This window comes from Lutjanus erythropterus, chromosome 23 (assembly GCF_056507025.1).
Source record: "Lutjanus erythropterus isolate fLutEry1 chromosome 23, fLutEry1.hap2, whole genome shotgun sequence".
Classification (NCBI taxonomy): Eukaryota; Metazoa; Chordata; class Actinopteri; order Lutjaniformes; family Lutjanidae; genus Lutjanus; species Lutjanus erythropterus.
Window position 1 is genome coordinate 3,647,514 of NC_139339.1, and position 25,365 is coordinate 3,672,878.

Genomic DNA, 25,365 nt, shown 5'->3' on the forward strand with positions numbered 1-25,365 from the left:
GTTTTGCTTCATGCCATCAAGTGTCTAACCCTCAACATCTCCTTAAACATGAGAAGATAAAGTCTGCCTGAGATTTTAAACAAGAAGAACACTAGTTTAATCTAATAACAAACAATAAAATAAAAGCAAAGCAGCAGTTTTTGCCTCTCAGGAGGTTTGAAGTTGGACGTGGTCCTTGTCGACAGGGAAGTAAAGCAACAGCCAATGAGGAGAGAGTTTGTGAGGCAGGGAGATGCAAGCAGCAAAACCGCCGTTTCTACAAGCCTCTACGACACTTTATGTTCCGTCCTCCCACGTAAAAACAAATGTAAGGAAGAAAAACTTTGCCCATGTCTCCCTGCTGAGTTTGTGATTTTGTTTAATGTTTTTTCGCTTTGATTTTGAAACTGTAGCCTTAATTTTTTGTTATTAAGCTTCTGTGAAATGTTATTTACAGTGCTAACTGTCTGTAGCCGCAACAGTCGTCTGTCTTTTGCAGTAATCCAGAAATTGATTGCGTACTTCCGTGTGCACATGCATGCAACATATTTTAGTAGCAGTGTCCACTGGAAAATAAAACCCTCGGGATGGAAAAAATGTTACGCTGGCTGAGTCATACGGGAATGTGGGTAACTCCAGTATTTCCAGCATGTAAACCCTGTACGCCACAGAGCTCACACTTAATCACAAATGCAAAATATGTCACTGTTTTTGTTTCACGTTAGTCATCCCTCACATACGCGTCAACACCGCCAGAGCTGGTTTGAGGTACAAATTAAGAAACAGGAAGCAGGAATCGTGCTGTTATAAAATACGGGAATACCAAAACACAGAACCGTGTGTAGAAAAACCCCTTTGGTTTCCTCAACGCAGAAATGAGTGTATGACTACTAAAATAAACAACAGTGAACCAAAGGCCAGCCGGTCACTTCAGGTCATCAAAACGTTGAGTGGACGCCGAGTGTCTTGCTCAAAGGGACTTCCTGTTTTTAGGTTTACCTCATTATTTGACGTGTTGGTCATGTTTAAAACATTATTTATATGTCAGAAAGTAAAGAAAAGCAGAATAGGTCCACTTTGAGTAAAAGGTGAAATACTACATTAGCATTTCCTGTCCCTGCTCTCCCTAGACTCTCTCTCTCTGGCTGGGCTGCTGCCACCACACCTCATGGCCGTCTCATCATTTTAGTTTGGGTTTGAATCCTTATTTCAGCACTCTTACATACACCCCTATCCACCCACACATGCACTACATTACTGATTACAGATTCATCCCTTTTTCTCACATTTCTTTGGGTTTTTCAATACAATATCCAGATAATTGATCTTTCTGTGTGCTGACTCCCTCCTTTTGTTACAACTTTGAGCCAAGTTGTAACAATCTACTCACCCTCATGCTGATTGAAGGTCAGGTTTAGTTTTATTTAGCAGAAAACAATGCTGGAGAACACACAATCTCCCAAACAATGGAAGTGAATGGTGGTGCAAAAAAAGGCAGCATCCACAGTGTCTACAGTCCACACACACTAGAATTATCAGCAGGTAACAGGGACTGATGCACGGTATCTTAACAAAAGGCCGTGCAATCAGGATTTGCTTTAGTTCTCGGAGCAGAGCAGAGCCATTGTTTTGTTATTGTCATACAGGTTGAGTTGAGGTTGAGTAGACAATGACTGAATGATCATTTCTCGGTGATCTGTCCCTGTAACACTTACATGGAGCTGGAGGTGTTTTCAGGGTTGACTGGCTCCACATTGCAACATCGGGCGTGTCCGGCCAGAGCCTCATTCAGCGCCAGATCTACCAGTGGAGGACGTGGCATTTTCTCCTGAATCAGGGTCTCCTGACTCCTCAAGGTCTTGACATACTTCATTCTTGTCAGTCACGCCCTGAAAACAAACAAATGTCATCACACAGTTACTTATTGTTATAACCTGAACTGATAAAGCAAAAAAAAAGAAAGGTTCCATGTTTTGTGTTTAACACATCATAACAACAGTTACTACCCCGGATCACACCAACAAACACACTGTCTGTGTGTCTGTGTGTGTTTGTTTCTGTGTGGTTCGGCCAACAGTTTTAGGTTAAGTCAATAAACCAGAATGAGTTTATGAATCACTTAAAGTATTAAACATCTGGTTGGTTTCTGTGGCCGGCTTCCTGGCTGCAGCGTCTCTGCACATATACCTAATATGAAACAAATGATGTGAAAAAAGACGTAATTAATCCCATTTGGACGAGGCCTTTCCTTATGTGTCTGACTGACCAGTAAATTATAACTGATGTTAAAATTTAAAACAAAGCGCAATGATTTGCAAATACTTGGATTCAACTGAATGCAGAGACAAAAGCAAAATGTTTAAGGTTCAAACTGATTAACTTTATTGATTTTTGTAAATATGGACTCATTTGGAATTTGATGCCTGCAACACGTTTAAAAAAAAAAAATTTGAACAGGAGCAACAGAAGACGGTGAAAGTTGTGAAATGTTAAAAGAAAACTGTTTACATGTAAGCAGGTGAGTTGGTAACGTGACAGTATCATAATTGGATGTTAAAGGAAATGGAAAGGCTCAGTCGTACACAAGCATGGATGAGGGTGAGGCTCACCACAGTTTAAGAAAGTTTCTCAACATAAACACTGCAGGAATTTATGGATTTCTCCATCTACAATCCATAAAATCATTAAAAGATTCAGAGAAACCTCTGCTGCAAATTAAAGACTCTACCAGAAAAAGGGAAAGACAACAAACATCCAGAAACGCTGCAGATTCCTCTGAGCTCATCTGAGACGGACTGATGCAACCTGGGAAAGTGTGATGGATTCACACATGTGAACACACACTGTGGCCCCCACCCATCCCTTCCTGCCCTCATGTCTTCCCAGGCCTTCATGTGTCCTCCCTGCAGCTGGATCCTCTGCCAACTAATTTCTTTCTTTGTTCCCCTTCAAGGATGTGGTGTCTGTTCACATGGAGATGGTGAGGACTTTTAGACGGACGCCTCGCTGGAATTCCTAAATCTGGTTCTGGTTAATCTGCCACTGTTAATCATTTTATTTTGGACATTCTACGCATTTGCAAGCTCGGCGTAAGTTAAAACTCTACCAGGCAAAGAGAAAGACATTGATTAAAAACAAGAGGAAACGCTGCACACTTCTCAAAACTATTGCTCTACTGAGGCGTGTGAACGCTGCATGGCAAGGAGGGCCGTGAATGTTGGTTGCTGCAGGAAAAAACGTGTTTCACAGATATGAAGTCCGACTGAAAAGTCTGAAGAAGGAGCCGCACAGTTTAAACTCATTCAGTAATAAGTTATTAGTCTGTTGCAGCTCAAATGAATAAAATCAAGTGTACGATTATCATCAACAAAAGGACTAATCATATTCTACACTAAAAAGAAAAAATTGTTTTGCACCACTAAGAACATGGCGAATTAAATCTTAGCTGCTCCTGTTGCTGGTGATCAAACAGATGTAGGGACAACTATCACACTGAATGACTTTTGATACCGAGTAAAACTCGAAAACGTGACGATTCTCAAGAAACTTCTGGACTTATAAGGAGCATCTTTTTCCTTTTATGATTTCTTAGTGGTTTTACAGACATTGGTAGGTGCTGGAGATGATTGTATCACCTCAAAGTCACAACGATTCCAAAATATTTAATGTGCAAATATAGTTAATATTAGAGCCCAACAGATATAGAACTCTGCCTGTACACTGGCGTATGTGTTTACCTATTTGCGCCGATATCCGAGACGGGTACGAATTGGTACAATATAATGTGAAAGCGTTGAGGAAATTGTAAAAACATGTAATGACTGATAAATTTTGATTTACGGACAGCACTTTACACTGTGCAAATATGTTTCCTCCGCAGACCACTGAATTTTGCAGAGCAGATGTTTTCTTGCAGCTGCAGATGTGTGCAGTAAATCTGGAATGGTGTATGCAGTGACTCAGGGCAGGCAGGCTGTATTATTTAATACAGCCTGCTGTATTTTCTCATTCAAGCTGTACATTGCCAGTGTTTTTTGTACAGTTGATTTTCTTATTTGTCTCATCTCATTTAGGCTACTTGGTTGTAAAAATGAAAATGAAAGAGCCTTTCTGTTTCTTCAAACCATCTGCAGTGATGCCGGCAAAAAACCCCACATAATTACATTTTTAATTGATTTCTCCAAGACAAATACAGTTCACTTTAGAACGATTACATTACAGTCACATGGTTCAAGTCAGTCATTAAAGCAACAGAACAGGAGCCTCTGCAACAAACCCCAAGTGGACATTCAAGTACAAATACTGTTATATAACTAAAATCAATAAATCGATCAAATCAAACTCTCCAAATCTTTAAACTTCTGTTCCTCAGGTGTGTTGGTTAATGCAGTCTTGCAGGCACTGGTTTCCACTTCAAAGCTTCGTGTCTTAATTTTAAGAATTGTAAGAAAACATATATGTGCCCGTATCTCTGCATTTCATTCAATTCTGTGAAGAAATCTTAATGAAACTGACAAATTTAAATGTGACATGCAATATTAGATCTAATTGTTTCCAAACGTCTTGACATTTATGTGTCTGTGGTGACTGATGTTGCCTTTATATAAAACTCTTTATATAAACATTTTCAGGCACTAGATGGAGGCACTAGTCATTAGAGGGAATGGTGGGAAATTCCTTTTTGTAACCTCAGGCGCTGCTCTCATCACGCTTCATGAATGCCTGTTTTTTTTCCATTTGATGTGGTGCTTCATCTTTAAAACAGTTTGTTGACGTCATATCAACAATGACTGAGCAACAGGACATGTCTCACTGTGTGTCGCAGACATGAAGAAAATCGGATTCTGTCTTTTTTCTTCTCCCTCTATTCATTCACGCCTCCCTTCCACTGTCTTCGATCAAGGAGGAACAAGTGATTGTACTATCCTCTTCCGCAAACTCTGTATAGAAAGACACTTTCCAGCGTGTGTTTACTCAGCTCTTAAAATCGCCTCAGGTTATACTATTGAAATGATGTCAGTTGTAAAATTGCAATCAGCTACACCCCGTCTAGACAAAGGCTGGCACTTGTTCACTTTAACACTTTAAGCTTTTGATTCACTGGATTGAACTTTTCGTGAACACTGGGTAAGAAATTATTACTAACTGAAAAGGGAGATCTAAATTTGTATCACACACTAAGAGTCCATCTTGCAGCCAAAGGTCACAACTCTGATTATAACTTTGGTTCTACTTTGCACCTATTTTACTTAACATTTCAGGGGATATATTCTATAACCCCCACTGAAAATCCCTTTTTTACCTATATTCAATTGACCTTTGACCCCTCAGGCAGCACTGCATTAAAAACCCTCATCAGTGTATAAAGGATACTACATGGACTCAGGAACACTTTGGAAAACCGTTGTCAGTAAACACAGTTTGTCTCTGCATCTACAAATGCAAGTTAATGCAAAGAGAAAGACATATATCTACAACATCCAGAACAGAAAACAAAGATTTATGAAAGAGCTTCATTGAAAGTCCTTGCATCAGCTTGTTAAACTCTGCCCAACACAGAGGTTTATTCTCTACAGAGTGCTGAGAGTCACTGTTAGGGAACAGAATAAGCTCCTCTGGCTGAGTGCTAATATGACCTGTGGCAAACTGCATCACCAAACGGAGGTTACCATGACCGCACGATGCATACAGTTTGTGCTGCTTTTACATTACATTTCTACATTATATGGATTCGTTCGGTGATATTACGAACAAACCACGGAGCAACTTTTCATTTTTAACGTCTTAGCTCGGCTTATAATCTATATTGCTAATAATAATTAGGAAAAAAAATAGTTAAAAGAGCAGCGTTTTTACTGGTGATTTAATCCGAAACTCTGAACATAACCTGCTCCTGACCAGGTTATGAGTTCAGCATCAGTTACCATGGTGATCTAGCCAGGTGAAAACAGAGCAACCCTTGTGACACTGATAAGCCTGACTTTAGACTAAAGAAACCTCGCTAACTCGTTAATCTTGCCTTGCAGTGCAGCCCTCAGGTGAGTAAAAGTGGCTCCAACACAATGCACAATTCAGCCTCCGGTAAATCAGACAACGCACAGACATGGTCAGCTAGAAAGTAAAATACACACATACTTTGGATGTGCATCACACCGTACCTCATTTTCTAAACAACAACAAAAAGGCTGACACAACTGAACAAACTGAACCGGTGTGGCAGCACGGTGAACTTGGTTTCTCCTTTGTCCTGGTTTTGGAAATAGTTTAAACTAACAATAAATTACAGTGAAATATCTACTGACTGATGAATATAAGTATGAATTTTCCTGTTTAGATAAACTGTCACTGTGTGATTTGGTGTTATGCAGAATTAATCTAAATGCTGCCTTTGTGTCTTTCAAACACAGTGACAACAAAGGCAATTTTATGTTCTTTAGGAGGCTATCAAAATTTTAAAAATGTGAACTATGAACATGAACGAGTTCATTTAAGCTCTGTGACCTGAACTCTGAGTTAGCTCTTTTGAAGTGTGAACTTTTTGCCTGGTGTGTAACCCCTGCACAGTACAGCTATCTGGAGTGCATAAAATGGGAAGTACCTCAGTGGAAATACCTCACGTCCACCACAGACTGTCTTGCAACTACAACTAAACACTGAGTAAATGTAAGGTTACAGTCAAGTCTGCTTAACCTGTTGGTCAAACCCTCTTCCAGAGCGAACCTCCTGACACAAACAATAGCTGCTGTATGAATGATCAGCAGAAGATTCTGGACAGGTTTTTTCTTGTGCGTCATTATCAAATGACTGGTAAACTTTACAACTGAACCCACTGCAACGGTGTAACCTGAGATCATGAATGTTACTGATGCATGTTTACCCCCTGGCATTCATTTTTTTTTTTACAATTTAGGTGGAGTCCAGGGGAGACATGCCAGTGTCTCACAGAGGGCTGCTTGCATGATAAACATTTCACTCCAGCTGCCACACCCGGGACAGTTTCAGGCAAATTAGTCACTTGTGTAGCCTTAAGTAAAGCGGAATAGTGAGGGGGGGGGGGGGCAACCACACCCAGCTGTTATCATAACACATCTCATCATGCCTAGCTGATATCTCGACATGAATTAAAGAACGCCACTTTCAACTCGACCTCCCCATGAGCTCCTTGTCTCAGCCAGTCTCTCTACACAACAAGAAATCAGTATTCAACTCGCAGTCATGCAGCTCGCTCCTACAAGGTCTGCCCGAAAGTTAGCCGTCATGACTGATGACCAAGGACCCTTCGAGGTCCACGTGGGCCCCGATCGTTCAGTCGTGCCGTTTTTCCCTGTGCAACATCAGGAAGATAAGACCCGACCTATCTGAGCATGCAGCGCAGCTCCTGGTTCAGGCACGCTGACAACTGCAGCTCCTTACTGGCAGGCCTCCCTGCACACACAATCAAACCTCTGCAGGCAAGTGTGGTTTTCAATCAGCCAAAACAACACGTCACAAAACCGTGACATTTGTTTACCAAACGGCAACTCGCTCATCATCAACAAGACAAAACAGACGAGAGCGGAGAAAAGGTGAGGTTCAGTTAGTAATGTTCTTTGAAGGGTGACTTTTTATTTCTACACTTTGGTTATATTTCAGAAACTGTACTTTTTCACTTTTACTTGAGTAAAGTTGTTGAATCAGTACAAATATACTGTGCTGTATCGAGTTCATGTGGGGTTTTTTTTTGTCTGGTTTACTGCCCTGAAGAAACAGAAACTACTTTGGAGCCTAACACTGCCCCATTTATGAATATTTATATTTTTACTTTTACTAACATATGATTAGTACTTGTTTGGAGTGCTAATTACCTTTAAGGAAGCAGAACAACAGTGTCACTCCTCCCCTGTGTACATGTATCTGACTGAGAGGCAGCTGACCACATCCCAGTTTGTCAGCTCCCAGCGACACACCGTCTGTTAGCCACCGTCGATTGCTTCACTTCTCTGTGGGGGAACAACTGGAGTACATTCAGGAAAATCCCTCAAAGATCATGTCAGCACAGATGGAAACAGTATTTGTTTTGACAAGGTAAAATTAAAGTCTTTCCATCACTGCTTAACACCTGGAGGTGAAAAGGCATCCCTCCACCCTGTACCTTCCGGTCCTGAAGACAATAGAAGGAAACTAAGAATGGAAGTTTTATTTCAGTCTGATGTCTAAATTAGGCTACTACAAGTAATTTGGACGTGCTCCTGATTTGTCATAGCCCCAGTCTGACCTTCAAGGTTAAAGGTTCATAAAAGAAAAAAACATCTGGAGGAAATGCAGCGTGTCCAGCAGACGTCTCCTTTTAAGAATCCTAGAAGGTCCATTTTTATATGCCGATTAATGAAGTGCGCCTTAAAGATGCTGCTGGGCCGAACAGCATGTGTTTAAGAGACAGACGGAGTGACAGAGAGAGGGGGGACAGAAGGACTATTGAAGCTAGATGGCGGCCAGTCTGCGTAAGGCTTGTGATTCCACCAGCAGCGCCTCTCCGCGTCCCAGGAACGTCTTACCGCTCAACACGTGAGCCAAGTTTATTTTGGACGGACGCTGCGTCAAGTTGCTCGGAGCAGATCGAGCAGGCGGGGAGGTCAGACAAAGGCCAGACAATTTAAAAAACAAAAGACCCCTGTGCAAGAAACGGTTCACCTACGTAACCTGTGCATCCATGGTAGAAGCACAAAAAGCAAGTCAACGTAATCAGCTGGAGATCAAAACCTGATGCCCAGTGGAATCAACGTTTCTGTTGGGTACTAATAACTTACTCTGACTGCTACTTTGTCACTTGATCTGTCCACCCAAATGTGGTGAAGAGTCTTTTACACTGAACAAAAAAAAAAAACACTAAAACCTGCCAACATCTGGCTTTTGTCTTCAGTGGAATCAGAATTCACCTCTGGGTCAAATACGCCTCTCTTTATACTATCTTTATACTAATTTGATTTAGATTTTTCTTCTCTTCACTCACTTTGCACTTTACAAATTGATAAAAACAAACAAATAAATTTTATATTTTTGAAAGCATTCTTACTTTACAGCATTTCTTCACACCTGCCTAAAACTTTTTGCACAGTACTACACGTCAGCCATTGTGGTGAGTATTTGTTAGAAGTTATTTATTCCCATGTTTTAAACGACAAGATTATAATGTGTCTGAATAAATTAACTAATTCAACTAATTTAACTAAATGTATATCATAAACGCACAACAACCAGTGCTGCGTCACTACAGGCTGCAATATCATGATTAGACAGAGTGTTTCCTGAAAATAACCAACCTTGTATTTATAATTATAGAGCAAGGCATTCCAATTAATTATTAGTTCTGTGTTATAATATCACACAAGCACAAACGCGCGCACACACACACACACACACACACACACACACACACACACACACACGCTGCACAGAGGGCAGTGGAGACTTGGAGACTATGAACAGAAAGAACAGCAGTAGTGGAAATAATTAGCAGATGGAGGGAACTAGAGGCAATGCACCATGGGAAAAGCCAAAAAAGCCAATCAATCAAAAAGGACACACCAGTCATGACTCAGCATACTGCACGTAAAGCCAAAGCCGCTTGGTTTAGCCCTGATCTCCCCACTTGGGAGAAACTCTGGACATTCTGGTACAGAGGAGAAAAAGACGGAAAGAGCAACACAGCAAGATTTCAAACTAATACAACTTTCATACCTATTTTATATATATTGGTGTGACTGTGTGGCAAATGGTTTACATGTCTCTCAGGTCAGTTTGGAAGGCCCTTTAGCAGAACTTTGCTCAGGAACAGGTCTGGAATCCGTCCATTCATGTCCAAGATCAGGCAGGGAATAATCAAATGAAATCAAGACAGAAAGAGTTCAAATCAGACACACAAACGAAATGGATAACAAACCAACAAAGCAAACGGCTGGAGCAGAAAAGGTCAGAGAGAAAAAAATAATAAAACGCAACTTTTGCACTTGCTGTTACCCTTGGGAGGAAATGTGTGTGTGTGTGCGTGTGTGTGTGGCTCTGCCCACAAACTGACACACACAATCATGCACACACACCCTATGATTAAGAGGAGTGGAAACGGTGTACCACAAAACATCCATACAGCCACAAGCACACACACACTGTACTGACACAAGGAGACTATGAGCAGGAAGACAGATTGTAGTGGAAATGATTAGAAGACATTATGTCACTGCCGGAAGCCTCTGGATTGTCTGGAATACCTCCTTTTGCCTGACATTCTTTTCTAGTAACAGAGCTAATACATGAGCAAACACCTGGTCAAACAGTACGTATGTCTCTGGCCATGGAATATGTTTCATGCTAAGATGCATTGCACTGGATAACTGTTGAGAGGAAACGCACTGAGGTTGGTCTGGGCTCCCAGGATCCCTGCCTATTATATATCTAAAAACGAGCAAAGTGTAATTATAAAGCTGAAGTGGCTATAAAGTGATGTAGTACTGTGGAGACACAAGCCTGTGTGTGTGAGACAACACATGCTGCACACTGATGCTTCAGTATTAATGAGCAAATGCCACTTTGAGTGTTTAAGGGGCTCCGTCTTCACTGTAGAATCCAGATCGGTCGCCAGGCTCGGACTGGCAATCTGGGAGTTCTGGCAAAGGCTAGGTGGGGCGGTCCACCTCATTGGCCACAAGGCTCCCACCAGTAAAAAAAAAAAAAAAAGAAATTTGACAAAACAACAAAATAAATCTGAACTGCCAGCCACGGCCCATTTGATGCTGGAGCAGCTGCGCCAGGATCCTGGGTGTGACCACTGATGCATCATTTTCCTCTTTGTTGCTCCATGTTGCTCCTGCTCCAAATATTGGCTCCAGAGAAAACCTGCATACTTTTGACTGTGGAAGAAATTACCTACATTCTTCGCCTACAGAAGGATAAAATTGGGTCTGTTGCTTAGAGGTGACTAATAACTGTTAGGGATTTATCTATTTCTCTTTCTTTTTTCCCCCCACTTATTCTCTTTACCGCTTACATTGTGAACTAATGCTGAAATGTTAAGGTGACAAACTGTACCTGTTAACCTGCACTTGATGACCTCATGTTCTTTGAGTTTTTCTAAAATGTGATGAAGAATAAGTAAAAAAAAATGCTTGTTTAATGCTCGTTTCTGATGACAACAAGGAATGTGTCAAAAAGAATTATTAATATTTACATGTGCCATGTAAAGTTTTGCACACCATTATTTATTACTAATTCATTCATTCATTCATTCATTCAGTGTATATTTGAGACAGCAATAATGTTATTAGTTTTAACATTAAATATCTTGCCTTTCAGCTGCAGTTGAATTCAGGTCGAGAAGATTTTGTAAGTAGTTGACTCTGACTGACAGATCTGAGGTGGGGGAGGGTGGCGACTGCTGCTGACCTGAATACAGGGCAGGGCTCAGTCTGACTAATGATGTACGAATGACTTGTCTTCCGCTTATCAGGGGCCGGGTCGCGGGGGCAGCAGTCTGAGCAGGGACACCCAGACTTCCCTCTCCCTGTACTCTGTCTCCAGGTCTTCTGGAGGAACACCAAGGCGTTCCCAGGCCAGCCGAGTGACAGTCACTCCAGCGTGCCCTGGGTCTTCCCCGGGGCTTCCTCCCAGTGGGGCATGCCCGCAACACCTCCCCAGGGAGGCGCCCAGGAGGCATCCGATATAGATGCCCAAGCCACCTCAGCTGACCCCTCTCGACATGGAGGAGCAGCGGCTCTACTCCGAGCTCCTCCCGGGTGACAGAGCTCCTCACCCCACAAATGATTTAACAAAACCATCAGAAGAAAGGAAAGTCTCAAAGAGCCTCCTTATCAATAAGTGGTATCATGTTTCTCACTAGATGAGATCTATCCACTCTGCAGCCAAACGCGCCGATTTGATCAGATAAAAGGCATAACTAAAGACAGATTTATGAGCGGTTACTCCTCTATGATTTATCGACCTGCCAACACACCACAACAGTAAAAGATGCTTTAAGACTGCAGATATTTCTCAGGCAGGCCAGTCATTACAAATTAAGGACAGCAGCATTTCATCTATCAGCTCACCGTGGCTGCTCCTGATGTGCTGACAAAAGCTAAGGTTACCGACAAAGGCACTGCATTTCCTGTGACTAAAAATGAAACTCAAGTCTTGTTTGGGCAGTTAAAGGTTGAGTTTCTTTCATCTCTTCTGTTCATGGGGCCTAAGGTGTTGGGGAACCACGGCTCCGACACGTCACTGACACATGTTTCAGGTCTGCCCAAGAAGCCCTGAACATAGAAATCATGAACAAGAGTTAACAGTTTTAACTACAGAAGTCAAATCAGGAATAATCAACGAGTAGTTGAGCATTAAAACGGTCTGAAGGCTCGACATGGAGGCGAAGAACCGTCCTCTGCAAACTGACTGACTTCAAACCCTTAAACACACCTGCAAGTTCATCCTCCAGCTTATCTGGATTTGCAGATTTTTTGGTGAAAGTTTTGTGCTCAAAATTGAACAATATGAAGCAAGACAGTTGGAGTAAAGTTTACTTACTTGTAACACCCAAAAGTTCCCTTTTTTCCTTCCTGCTGTGGATCCTATAAAAGGTGCTGCTTCTTCTCAACCTTGTCAGTCAGTCTCTCGTCCTCGCCGTCCAATCCTTTGATGAGGAAAAACAGAAACATCAAGAATGAAACACCGATTTTTTTTAAGCTTTAGCTACAAACCACACACAGCTTTTATTGTCTGAGCGCAACACATCTGATGGCATCTAAATCCTTTGACATTCTTCATCATTTGGCTAATCTGCTGGCTTAAGAAGAATAGCACACACAAAGTGCATGTGCTTTTGTGTACACGGGCAGGTGGCACGCTTAAATATTTACTCAAATGTCAGGACAGCTGTCATTCTAACAGTTCAGGCTGCTGAAGTAGGTTCAAGGGTTAATCAACACCTTCACAGGCCTGCAGTACACAGGAAACATATTTATTTTAACCAGCCTTTTATTCCACTGGAGCCTGTTTCACCTGATAAGAAATTTGTTTTGGTCTCAGGACAAGTAGGAGCGCAAGCAAGCAAATTACAATGCTATGACATCATCCTGCCTGCCTGCTATACAACCAACTGAGCTAACTTTACCACTAGAATTACCTGTGTTCATAAACTATATGAGTCACAAATCTTACAGCTCGATCTAACTGTTAACATTTTGGCACGCATTATATTTTCTAGCAAGATCATGGCCTGTTTTTAATGTTGTGTTTTGGAGTTTGGGGAACCTGAAAAACTTGTCCTGGGTCGTGTCTGGAAGCGAACCCTCGATTTGTGAAACTCTGGCAAGATTTGTGTATATATTGTTTCTTCATTGCAACGCTGCACAAACATTAAAATGATCACTCTCATGAGATCCTCCGCCAGTCACAAATCAAGCTTTTGTCACTGTTAACACTTCTGTAAACACACACACACAGACTACCTCCCCTGTACTCGTCCTGAGCGATCCCTCCCTCCCTATGCTCTGAGTCACCACATAAAACAGCCTGGGGATGAACTTTACAGGCACGACCATTGTCGGAATCCTTCCCTGATAAAACTGCGTCCAACGTGAAGAGTTTATAATCTAAAAACTCTTGTACACCATGCATGCAATACTGCAGCACAGTACGTAAACGTCTTTTACATAAATCACAGGGAAAGACATATAGAGGCACAACATTCAAAATGATAGCAAAATGTCCTGAATTCCTGTGAAAAGCAACACCAATCACAATGTTAAGCTTTGTTTAAACACTGGTCTCAGCCACGCCTCACAGGTGCAACACAAGGTTGCGGTAAGCAAGTGACAAAAATAGAATCCAACAAGAAGTAATTCAATATCAGCGTCATAAGGGAAAATTCCTGCAGGGAGTGGACTGAAACTGCAACATTACGAAGTGTTTTCGTAGTGTGTTTTCTCGCCACTGTCTGGCAACGGAGGACGCCGTTTTTGACACAGAGGAGTTCCCGTAGCAGCACAGACACGACGCTGAGGCCAAATGACTCTATCTTTGTATATTTGTTGAAAATGCAAAATGTGTTTTATGCAAACTCAAAAATGTTTTTCTGTAGCTACATGCCCCTAATGTGATGCAGAGCGTAAAACCTGCTCAGTAGTGTTTTTGCACTGATTGGTTGCATGTGTGATCTGAAAGCATTTCCTGATTTAGAGCAAAGAAAAAGGTGATACAAGAAGAGTCAGAGGTGTTGTAAATACAGTTTAAAGATTTGGATTTGTAGTTTGAGTTTTGAGAAAAAAGGCCATTTCCAAGAAATGTGTCTTAGCAATTGTGAAAAACTGTTGAAATATTGTCTCGCCCTCCTTCTTTTGATCTCAGACTTCTTCCTTTCTGTTCTTCATGTTGCTCCCTTTCACCCCCAAAACAGCATCAGAGTTCACCTGAGGGCCGACACACTGTAAAATCTAATAAGTTGGGTGTTCTCAAAACAATTATGCAGAGTCATTGCCTCAAAACAAATTTTGATTTAAAAATAACTTGCTTAATGTAAAAGCGGGTAAACGACGACACGTCACTCTCTGGTTCTCTGTCTCAGGTCTAAACCAGGTTAGCTTAGCTTTTATCCCGGCTGTCTTACGCGATTATCGTCTGACTGGGCGACCCGTCTCAAGGTCCGCTGCACTAATCAAGTTCCTGCGCTTCCTTTTCCCACATTAAGTGTATTTCTGTCATCTCTCACATAGACATACCTGCCGTATTTCATTTCCAACCAATGTTTGCTGAGATGTAAGCTAGCTAGAAATGAGAAGCTGCTTTTTTTACTTCTCTAAGGAATCAAAGCCCTCTTGTTTCAGCAATTACTCCCAATGTCGATGTCGAATCTGCCTCCTTTATCACTGTAAACTGCATAAATGCCGTGCAACAATGTAAAGTTTGGCAGGTTTGTTTGGTATTATTTATATTGTATGCAACTTTAGCTTGCCCCTGCAATTTCCATGCAAAAAACATTATTTTGGGTCTTTTCATACATGACAACATATGAAAACAGTTTTAAAACTACAGTTATTCTGTTTCTTTCTTTACCCCCATGATGACTGGCTACCTAAGGCTGGTGGATGCACACTGAACTTGTAACAGGACAAGAATGAAATGAAATGGAGCTTATGGCAAACTGCCATAAATAAGCCAACAAGCTGCAGCGGTGAAACAAGAATACATCAGACCTGCAATATGTCATCCAGGCTGAGTTGCTAAGGCCAAGACCCTTTCTGGGGAGAAAAACTGTGGTTTCATAAAACAGGGGAGATGGGAGAATACTTAAAAGCTGCTGTGTAACACACACACTGATAATGTGACTGGTTACCTGTTCTTCCTGGACAGGAACAGATCCCAAAAGGACAGCATCAATCAATATTATGAACCACCAGAGAAGAGTTAATTGTTCCGATGGCGAGCTAAGCTTGAGTGAGACAGCTGGAGTCCAGCCATCACATTACAGTGCATCAGCGTCAAACTGTCGTCTCTAACAACTTCTCTGCCGCGCTTGGGTCGATAGTAGCTGACATTAAGCCATTAATGATGCCTGGCAATTCAGTATTAGCAGTGTCTGTTCACACTGTTGGGTCAATGATCCACTCAGAGGGCATAAGACTGATGGAGAAGACTGATTAATAATAATTTATTTAGATATCGGGAATGCCTTGGTTCAGGCGAGGTCACAGAATAATTATCAGACAGGTCTGTGAAAGAAAAGTTTGTGTAACTCGACATGAATTCATAAAAAACTTTTTCAAAATAATAATTCAAAAACAAAGGTTTGTGCAGAAAGTCCACTTCTTTGTATGACTTGACATTAGATTTAAGCTGATCAATTTGGTCACACAGATCAAAATCGGTTCTGCCTCAGTCACTGCAGGTTTTGTGTGGAAAATGGCTGAAAATGAGTAGAAGAAAGTCCCACTGTCCCCCACAAAGGACATGGCAGTTAAGATGTGTATATTGAACGCTTTTAATTTGACATGAACTCATAAAATTGGAATATAATATTGTTAGGACTAAATAAAAAAACAATACCCTTATGAAGGCCAGAACAATATACACCACCTGGATTTAACTAATCAAACAGGTCAGATCTTTCCACTGGATAATTACTGCAGTGATTAATCTGTTTCAGCTGGTAAAAAGTTATTTAATCCTAACTGATGCAGTGTGCAGCTTCTCATTTCTTAAACAACCACGTCAGGAGACATATCCTGTGGTCGCGGAAAAGATGTTCCTCTGTTTCAGAAGGGTCAAGTTATTAACCTGCATCAAGCAAAGAAAACAACTGAAGGAGATAAATGAAGCTACTAAAACTGGGTTAAAAACTGTCCAACACATTATTAAAACCTGGAAGGATAGCGGTGAATCATCATCTTCAAGAAAGATGTGGTTGGAGAAAAATCTTGAATGATCATGATCAGAGATCACTTAAACGTTTGGTGAAATAAAACTGTAAAAAATCAACAGTAGAACTCACTGTTGTGTAATAGTGCAACTTAAGAGCATTTCCACACACACAGTGTGAGGAGAACTGAAGGAATTTTAACTAAACAGCTGTGTAGCATTAAGAAAACCACTTATCAGTTTGGATAATCAGAAAATAGGCTTTAATTTGCCAGGGAGCGTAAACATGGAAAAAGAGTCCAAACCTCAACCCCACTGAGAATCTTTGGGATGTGCTGGAAAAGACTTTATCAATACATCAATACAAAATATTAGAGTGTGTGCCTTTTTGGGGGGCCAGGCAGTGTATTTTAATAAATTTTATCATTTAAGTCTTACTGCTAAAAAACATCTTTGCTAAAATTCATTTTGAAATGACAGAACATATGCTGTGTTGGCTACTGTACTCCTTTACCCGAAACCACTTCACGTGTGCTTCTTTTGGCTCAGTTATTTGTAAAAAATGTGCAAGAATGTAGTTAAGACATGACGGGGAACCACACAGACTGCTTATATACGTGTAGAACCTAGAATTGCTGAGGTTAACTCGCCTCCCCGACCCACCGCCACAACACAACACAACACAACACAACACAACACACACGAAAACATGAACGAGAGATGAACTTTATTTGAAAACAAGAAGTCAAAACAGAAGCAAACATGAACCCAGAACCAATACTAGCACCCTTAAACCACATAAATATATAAACAATTTATATAACTTGGTACTGGGTTATTTCAAACAATTCCTTAAAGCTATTAATTAACAAAAATAAAGCACATAATTGTATCTTTGGACAGTACATGCATTGTCACCAGTACACCTGTGTGCAAGTTCTACTGAATCAGTCTTGTACTTCTGGTGTACCTTCCTAAAGCACTACATAAATAGACCTTCAATAGATGGTACAAAAGTGTCTTTCAAGGGTACAATCGTATCCTGTCATTTATTGATAACAAACTATACATATTTTAAAAAATACAGAATTTCAAACTCTTTCTTCATAAATTGTAAATGCTTAAATGTCAAGGGCTGCACGATGGCTGGAGCCTAACGCAGCTGATCTCCAGGCAGCCTGGACAAGTGCAGCACTCGCTAACCACTGCATCACCACATCCTTATTTCATTTCTACCCACACAGTGTTACTTTCCTACCTGTTGATTTCATCCTTCATACAATGTCATGCAACGGTTAAACCAACATTTTACCACAGAGCATTCACATGGCTTATGTCAAAACATACTTCATCTGACTAGAGCTACAATGATTAATGATTACTAACTGCCCATTAAATGAACCACCAACTATACTGATAATTGATTGTTTTAATAAATTAAATTAATCACATAAAATTGTCCAACCAGCTTCTCAAATGTGAAAATTCTGTGGTTTCTTCATTCCTCTATCACAGTAAGTGGTACAGGCATGTCTATTCACTGAGTACGAGCTTGATGCAGCTGTGAAGCGGTGGATAAGCCATTAATTTTGTTATCCGAAAGTGTTTATTATGAAGTAGCACGAACAGGAAATGATTTTGTTTGGGTGTGTTTTCATCAGCGGTAAATTAAAGTAATGCAGACACCTGAAAGTACAAACGGTGACACGGGAGAGAAACTACAATTCAAAGCACAAAGATTCAGTTAGAAGCTACAAAAGTGCTGAGAGCTGACCATAAAGAGACTTAGATGTCACCTTTGTCTGAACAGTGATCTTTTGATTTTTCACCATTTCCTAACATTTTATTGACCGAACAACTGATTGATTAATCAAGAAAATAATGGACAGATTAATCGCTACTCAAAATAACTGTTAGCTGGGTGGCCCTATAGCTCAGTTGGTGGGGCGTGTGCACCATGTACTGAGGCCGTCAGTCCTCTGCAGCGGCTGCCGGTTCAATTCCCACCTGCATTTGCTGTGTGTCATCCCCTCTCTCTTCCCCACTTCCTGTCATATCTTCAGCTGTCCTATCACAATAAAGGCAAAAGGCCCAATAAATAAATAAAATAAAAGAAGGTTGCAAATAACAATTATTCCTTTGATCCGTTTTCTCAATTAATTGGTTATTTGTTTGGCCTGATAAAATGTTTCATGAAATGAAAAATGTTGACCACAAGACCAGGGTGACGTCCTCAGGACTATTTTGTCTACATACAGTTCATAGAGCACTAAATAAACCAGAAAATATGTTATTAGCATTAAAACTCTCTCCTGATATTGTACACCAACATTAAAAAGAAATGGTATACCTATGTGCCTTTTACATCTTGGGAAGAGAGATGTACCTTTTTGGCCCCCAGGGAGGTGCATTCAATGGCCTTGAGATAGAAAAATTAGCATAAATGCAGATTACACCTTTGGGGACAGAAATGAACTCCTACTGTACCCTTATTTCCGAAAGTGCAGTCACAATCAATACTTCAGTTCTGACAATTGTCAACTTTCTTCTCCATTTAGAGGCTATTGCCTTGATGATCATTAGCATTATACCTGATGACAGATTCCCTCTCTTCCCCTCTCCCTTGTCTGTCCCGTCCTCCACCAGCATCTGCAGGTCTGCGGGATCTGAGCCAAAAAATTAAAAAGATGACTGCAAGAATAAAAAGCACCACATTCAGTGTGATGCTGATGATGGTCCCAGCTCCTATCGGTCTCTCCTCAGGGGCTCCCGGTGTCGCCTACAGAGGGGGACGAGACACAACAGAGACTGCATTCAGTTAAATTCAGACAGACACTGACATTTTTGCCTCTTTGCGCAGAGATGCATTTATTTAGAGTGACCATATTGCATGCTGTGCAACATACACATGTCCTCTAACGACACCAACCGATTTAAGATGTACTGGATAAATTAGCTGGACGCAGTCAGACTAGAATTTGACATTGCACATTGATATTTTTGCCTTCTGTTGGGACGTATGCAACAAAGGCATGGGAGGAAAATGATGTTTAGATAAACCATCTAGACAACAACTAAGTGCTTTATATTTCTTGCATAAAGCCCTCATTATTGCCTCAGTTAGTCCTCCAAATAAAAAGGTCATGTTCTCAAATCAGTTACAGTCCAATGCGTCAAACTTCTCAAACTAGCCCTAGGAATTTCCTGCAAGTATAACGACGGAAACGAAATACATTTAAAATGCGGCGTGCAGATCCCCGCCAACAATAGATGATGAAGCACTTACTGCAATACAAGTATTTTTTTTAAAAAATACTAAATTCACAATGGAATTACATGTAATATACATTCAGTGTACCATTTTTCAGTATTACTGTGTCATCAGTTCAGGTTTCCTCGTGTTTTCACCCAGAAGTCTCAAGCCAAGCAACTCTCGTTTTAGCTTCATACAATCTATTACTGTGGTGGGTAATTTTTGGTGCAGTACTAACGCTGGATTCAGGACGACTCAGACTGGTCCTAAATTTGTCAGGACATCTGGTCACCCTAATGGCAGAATAACGCAGAATGAAAATATTCATTACTTGCAATTCTACCAGACCTCTATTAACTACAACAACAACAACAAAAAAAAACTTTTTGTAATAATGCGTGAGTCATAGCAAACACTTTGGGTTTATCCTTCTCTTCCTCTCTCTGTCTCTATTCACATACTCACACAGACGTGTGTAAGTGTAAAAAAAACATGGTGTAAGTAACGTTTTTTAGTCAACTTGGCATGTTGGGGTTTTGGAGGCATTTTATGTTTTCATTGTTGTTTTTTTTACATTTTAAAACTGGTCAGCGTTCACTTACACTGCCTGGGAAACACTGTTTTCCTGTCAAACTCCAGTGTTCTGTGGACTAAAAAGACTAAACCTGAAGTAAGTTGCCTTGAAATTTGGAATTTTCTCCACTTTTTATAGTTTTTACAGTACAGGGCAGTTTAGCCTACTGCAAAAATGAGACACAATAAGTGCATTTAGGCGGGATTAACAGGTTCTCATTTTTTCCTCTCATCATTAAAACAATACTCATTTTGCTGCACACATCTTAAATTTTGCAGGATTTCCTGCAGTTTTTTTTAAGTCTCGCGTACTATTAACTCCCCCACCTCAACCCCCTTCCGTCTAGGTTTAAAGACTGAAGTTTTATAAGTTTAGATTTTTACTCACACATCCTTCAGGCGGTCGTAAGCGGATGCCCTGATGCGGGTTGTGGACAGTCAGCTTCACAGATCCAGGACTGCCCCTCTCTTCCTTTTCCATCTCCACCATGATGTGGCAAACGAATTCCCCCTGGTCCTCCAGCTGAACCCGCTCCAAATGCAGCGACAGGTCTCCCGTCAGGTGCCAATCCCGTGCCAGCGACGCTCTTTTACACAGTGGCGTACGGCTGATGCGCGCGGTGGAGAGGTCCTGCTCCACCGAGGGCGTAGGGCTGATGCGCGCGGTGGAGAGGTGCCACTCCAACACAAGCGATCCATTCAATGTCCATTTAATGCTTTTGATGGACACACCTTCCGTGAAGGAAAAACACGGGAGTTTGACTCCTTCTCCTAAAGTCACATTTATGTCAAACGGGATGACAACCTTCAGCTTGATGGCTACCAAGAGGTCGTTCTTGTTGCCGCAGGTGAACTCGTAATTCCCTGCGTCGTTGAACTTCACGTGTTTTAAGATGAGAGCAGACGGTGAGATGTGCTCAATCCGGTCTGTGTAAAAACCCTCAGGCGTCCAAACGCCCCTTACAAGTTTTGCCACGGGCGTAAATCTGTCTGTCCCCCAAGCACGCTTTAGCGCCATCGCATCAGCACCATTTCTACACGTTTTATTCGTCGCAAACTTGAAGGAGTCTCCCACAACTGCGAGTTGTCCCAAAGTGCGTCCGACGGCAAAAAGGATAAGTATAAGAACGGGAAGAAGCCGTGTCAGTGCCATACTGTCAGACGTGTCAAAAACACATCTGACTGTATCCTGTCCAGGACACAATATAAAGCTGCTGTCACCCCTCCTCTATTTATGTTCCCTCCCACCCCCAGCATAATGATGCTGATAATGCCCTCTGGTGAGTGCTGGTGTAGCATCTTTAATCCTTATGTCCTGGGGTCATTTTGGACCCCAAACGAAAACTTTTTCCGTCATAATATGCTTGTTTTTTCATCAAATGGTCTGAAAATAACGGGGGTTGTTTAATACTATGATCTTCACAACTAAAATAAATTTGAAGTAATTTGATTGAATTATGAGTGTTTTCTTGTTTTGTATGGTTTTTAATTTAGTAACGTTCGTTGTCCTTTGGGGTCCAAAAATACCCCACAGCACAGGGGGTGCAACAGGGCAAATTGTCATGCCATACATTTATCTACTGTTGTTTGTTGTGTTCAGTAAAGAGACACACACAAACAAAATCCTAAAAATCATGACATCGCAGTAGCAGCACACCACAACCATGACTCATAACATGGTCAGAAATAATACCAAGATAAGTACAGCCTCTTCAACCCAAACTGAATCAAACTCATTCACAAAGTAAGAGTCGTTGTATCGCATCACTGGTCACGTGCTGCCCCCTGCTGGTCACCGGACACAACGACTTTCCAGAAAACTGATTCATTGAGGTGAGTCTCGATTATAGCAGCAGTCTTTCCACTGATGTATTTACACACATTATGAGAGTAACATCCTCTATACACACACACTGTCTTATCTTAAAGGGACAGTCCACTAATTTGACACAAAGTTCACTTCAGCTGCATAATAAATTCTGTTTCTCTGGAGGGAGAATCAGAGAAACAGTATTTATTTAGAAGGCTATGAAAACATTTCTGCCATTATGACTTTTCAACATAATTTGGACTCTGTCATAATTATTACTTTTTATCCCCTAATTTTGACTTTTTGTCATAATTATGATTTTGTATCTAATAATTGTGACTCTATCATAATTGTGACTTTTTATCTAATAACTGATTTTTTATTTCATAATTCAGAATTTTTTTAGCCCATGATTATGACTTTCTATCTCATAACTGTGACTTTTATCTAATAATAGTGATAATAATTATGACTCTTGTCATATTTAGGACTGTTTATTGCATAACATTGACTGTCTTAATTATGACTATAACCCATAATTTTGACTTTTTGTCTAAATTATAACTTTAATAATTCTGACTGTCATTATTATGACTTTTTATACTATAATTTTGACTTCTTTAGCTTATTCTTTCTCATAATTTTGACTTTCCATGGGGATATTTTTTCATAGAAGGCAGAGAAGGTCTAATAAAGGATTATTTTTTTCTAATTTCCATCACAGGAAATATAGGATCCACATTTCTCCACATAGGTACATGATTGTCATAATGACAATAAACCTTAAACTGTTGAGTAAAATTTGAAACAACATATGACAAAGTCTAAATCACAACAGAGCACATCATCAGTGTAGGAAGTCAACAAACAGGAAATTCATATAAATTGAGATCATACATAGTAGAGGCTATAAAAGTAAAAAATAATTTAAATTTAGATTAGATTCACTCCACAGGAACACAGACAGAAAAAGCAGGGAAACTCACAGTGAAATGTAGCCAGAGGGAAAGGTTGAACAGCCACCCGGACAGGCAGACAGAAACCAGGAACACCGAGGCAGGGGCAGAAGACAGGAGTGATTTTCTGGGATACGGACGAGGCAGGTGAGCCGAGGACAGGCAGGGCAGGCAACACATGTTTGCATGGAGATACTGAAGAACAGTGTAGTGGTGAGTGACTGGAGAGCAGGGGTTTGAATGCTGGCCTGATCACTGCTGAGCTGCTGCTGTGTGCACAGGTGAGTGGAGTTTGGCTGATGAGGTGGGAGCAGCTGGCAAGGAGACTGGAGACGTACTGGGAGAACTGAGCGTGCAGAGCTGTGACAGAACTACTTAGCTGGATTTAGGCGACAAAACTACTTGGTTTGGTTAAGAAGACTCATCATGTGATCACCTTAGAATGAGCTGTTTATACCTACAGAGAGCGTGAGACCATGATGAATCGCCTTTTTTCTACAAAAGCCCATAACAGACAAAGCAAACACTGGCTGTAGAGAGTTTCACACATACCATACACAGGTTCTCCTTCAGGCTCAGAAGGGAAAGGTGAGGAAAGGTGTTTGCAGTCTGCAAACTCACCACAGGATGCCACTAATTTCTACACACCGGCCCTTTAAGTTGGTTGTACTCACCAGTGAGGGTGAGGTAGCTGCTCCTCTCCTGCTCTGACTCTCCAGTTTGAGGATGTGTAATATCCTTCATGTTCAGTGTGGAGTTTCACTCCCTCGTTTCCTTAAATGGTAACATCCTGTGTCTGATGCAATTTGGAACGGTCCCTTCTTGTGTTGGCAAATGTGCATCAGGGTTGTGTTGACTCGTGTTGAAACAGCGTCTCCTGTGGCGTGGGATGATTATCTCCAGTCCAACTATTACTCCTTCTGTGAAAAGAAACTTTGCCTTAACAACCACTGTAACATCATCAAACTCTTTCAGTGAAAGTCAGGTATCACGATATTTAAGACCTTGATAACGATATTTATTGATATTGTGACAATATTAGAGGGATGACTATTGGTGCTTTCACAAAATATTAAACCCAATAAGATTTTTGACATACATCAGTAGTGTTGATATTATGACTAAGTGGGTAAAGGCAAATAATCTAACACTCTGGTAAAGTGATAAAATTACATAATTTTACTGCAATGCAGCCTTTAAAACCAGAAAAAGAAGACACTTATTTGTATCACGATATAATGATATCCAAGACAATATCTAGTCTCATATCACTGTTCATTCATTCATTCATTCATTCAATGAATGACAGTAAACCTTAAACTTATGAGCAAAATGTGACATTCTAGTCAAGACAGAGATCATCATCATCATGTGTTGGAAGTCAACAGTCAGGTTAGACTTCTCTGAATGACTAGCTATGAAAGTAAAATGAACTCAGACTTACCTACAGTCCCAGTGACCAAAATGATAAGTGCTATCACTTTGTCCCTCGTTGATCTGTTGGAGCAAAGCCATGAGCAGGATAAAAGTTTCTTTTCCTAGAAGTCTTGCTTTTTAGGCTACATGATGCTTAATGTCAGAGGTTGAAAACTGACCACAGTGCCGGCAGCTCCAGTTCTTCTCCCACCCACTTCAGTGAGTCAGCAGGGTTTCTGGAATAGGAGTGTAATGAGTTAGCATAAAGTCTTTTGTTACATCATTCATCACATATGCAACAGGAAGCCAAAACTGCCTGTGTGGGTGTGGTGGAATTCAGAAGCCCATCAGTGCAGAGTCCTACAAGAATTTTTTTTGTGGCCTCTAAACACTCCCAGCTCCAGTGTTGAACATGTGAGAAACACAGATCTGCATTATAGGCCCATCTCCAAACATATGTATCTGTGGAAGCCTATTTTCCCCATGGGGGAAAACTTTGTGTTTGTCAAAACAGTGTCTTGGAATCTAAAAATCATGATTTAGCATTTAAAAATATTGACTACATATATCTCAAAATGATGAGAAACTTCCTCAAAATGACTCAAGTCATTATTTTAAGACATGAAGTCATTATTTTGAGATACAAACTCAGTAACTTTAAGACAGCCTGGGGGCGGGGCCGAGAACTGAAGGTGGCAACTGCGGCTCCAACAGGATCGGAAATGGAGATGGGAGGAGGATGACTTACCAAGACATGTGCAGGAGCTGGCAGGAAGCTAAGAGGCTGCACTGTCAGCTGTCAACCAGCAGGCGTAAAGCCAGCAGACCAGGTTGAGCAGCGTGCTGGAACGCACGCTGGGTCGAGGCCATGGTTGGCTGCTGGACCTGGGCGCCTGACCACACTGTGGCTCCTGACTGTCTGGAATCCACACAGCTTGGAGTTGCATTTGATGTATGACTTGTGTTATAGAAATAAAGTTTGATTGATTTCTGTCATTTTA

General features: G+C 41.0%; 1 protein-coding gene and 1 long non-coding RNA gene across 2 annotated transcripts; both read right to left on the reverse strand.

Annotated features, from left to right (window-relative positions):
• Positions 1-1,397: 1,397 nt before the first annotated feature.
• Positions 1,398-24,757, reverse strand: LOC146305398 (uncharacterized). Its single transcript, XR_014769141.1, has 5 exons — positions 24,393-24,757; positions 23,623-23,868; positions 12,529-12,634; positions 7,824-7,958; positions 1,398-1,868 (listed from the first exon to the last, which is right to left on the reverse strand). It is a non-coding gene; the product is annotated as an uncharacterized LOC146305398 (long non-coding RNA).
• Positions 17,067-21,869, reverse strand: LOC146305399 (uncharacterized). Its single transcript, XM_084712312.1, has 2 exons — positions 20,571-21,869; positions 17,067-19,135 (listed from the first exon to the last, which is right to left on the reverse strand). Exons 1-2 carry the CDS (start codon positions 21,333-21,335, stop codon positions 18,911-18,913), a joined length of 990 nt encoding a protein of 329 aa, XP_084568438.1. The 5' UTR covers positions 21,336-21,869; the 3' UTR covers positions 17,067-18,910.
• Positions 24,758-25,365: the final 608 nt, after the last annotated feature.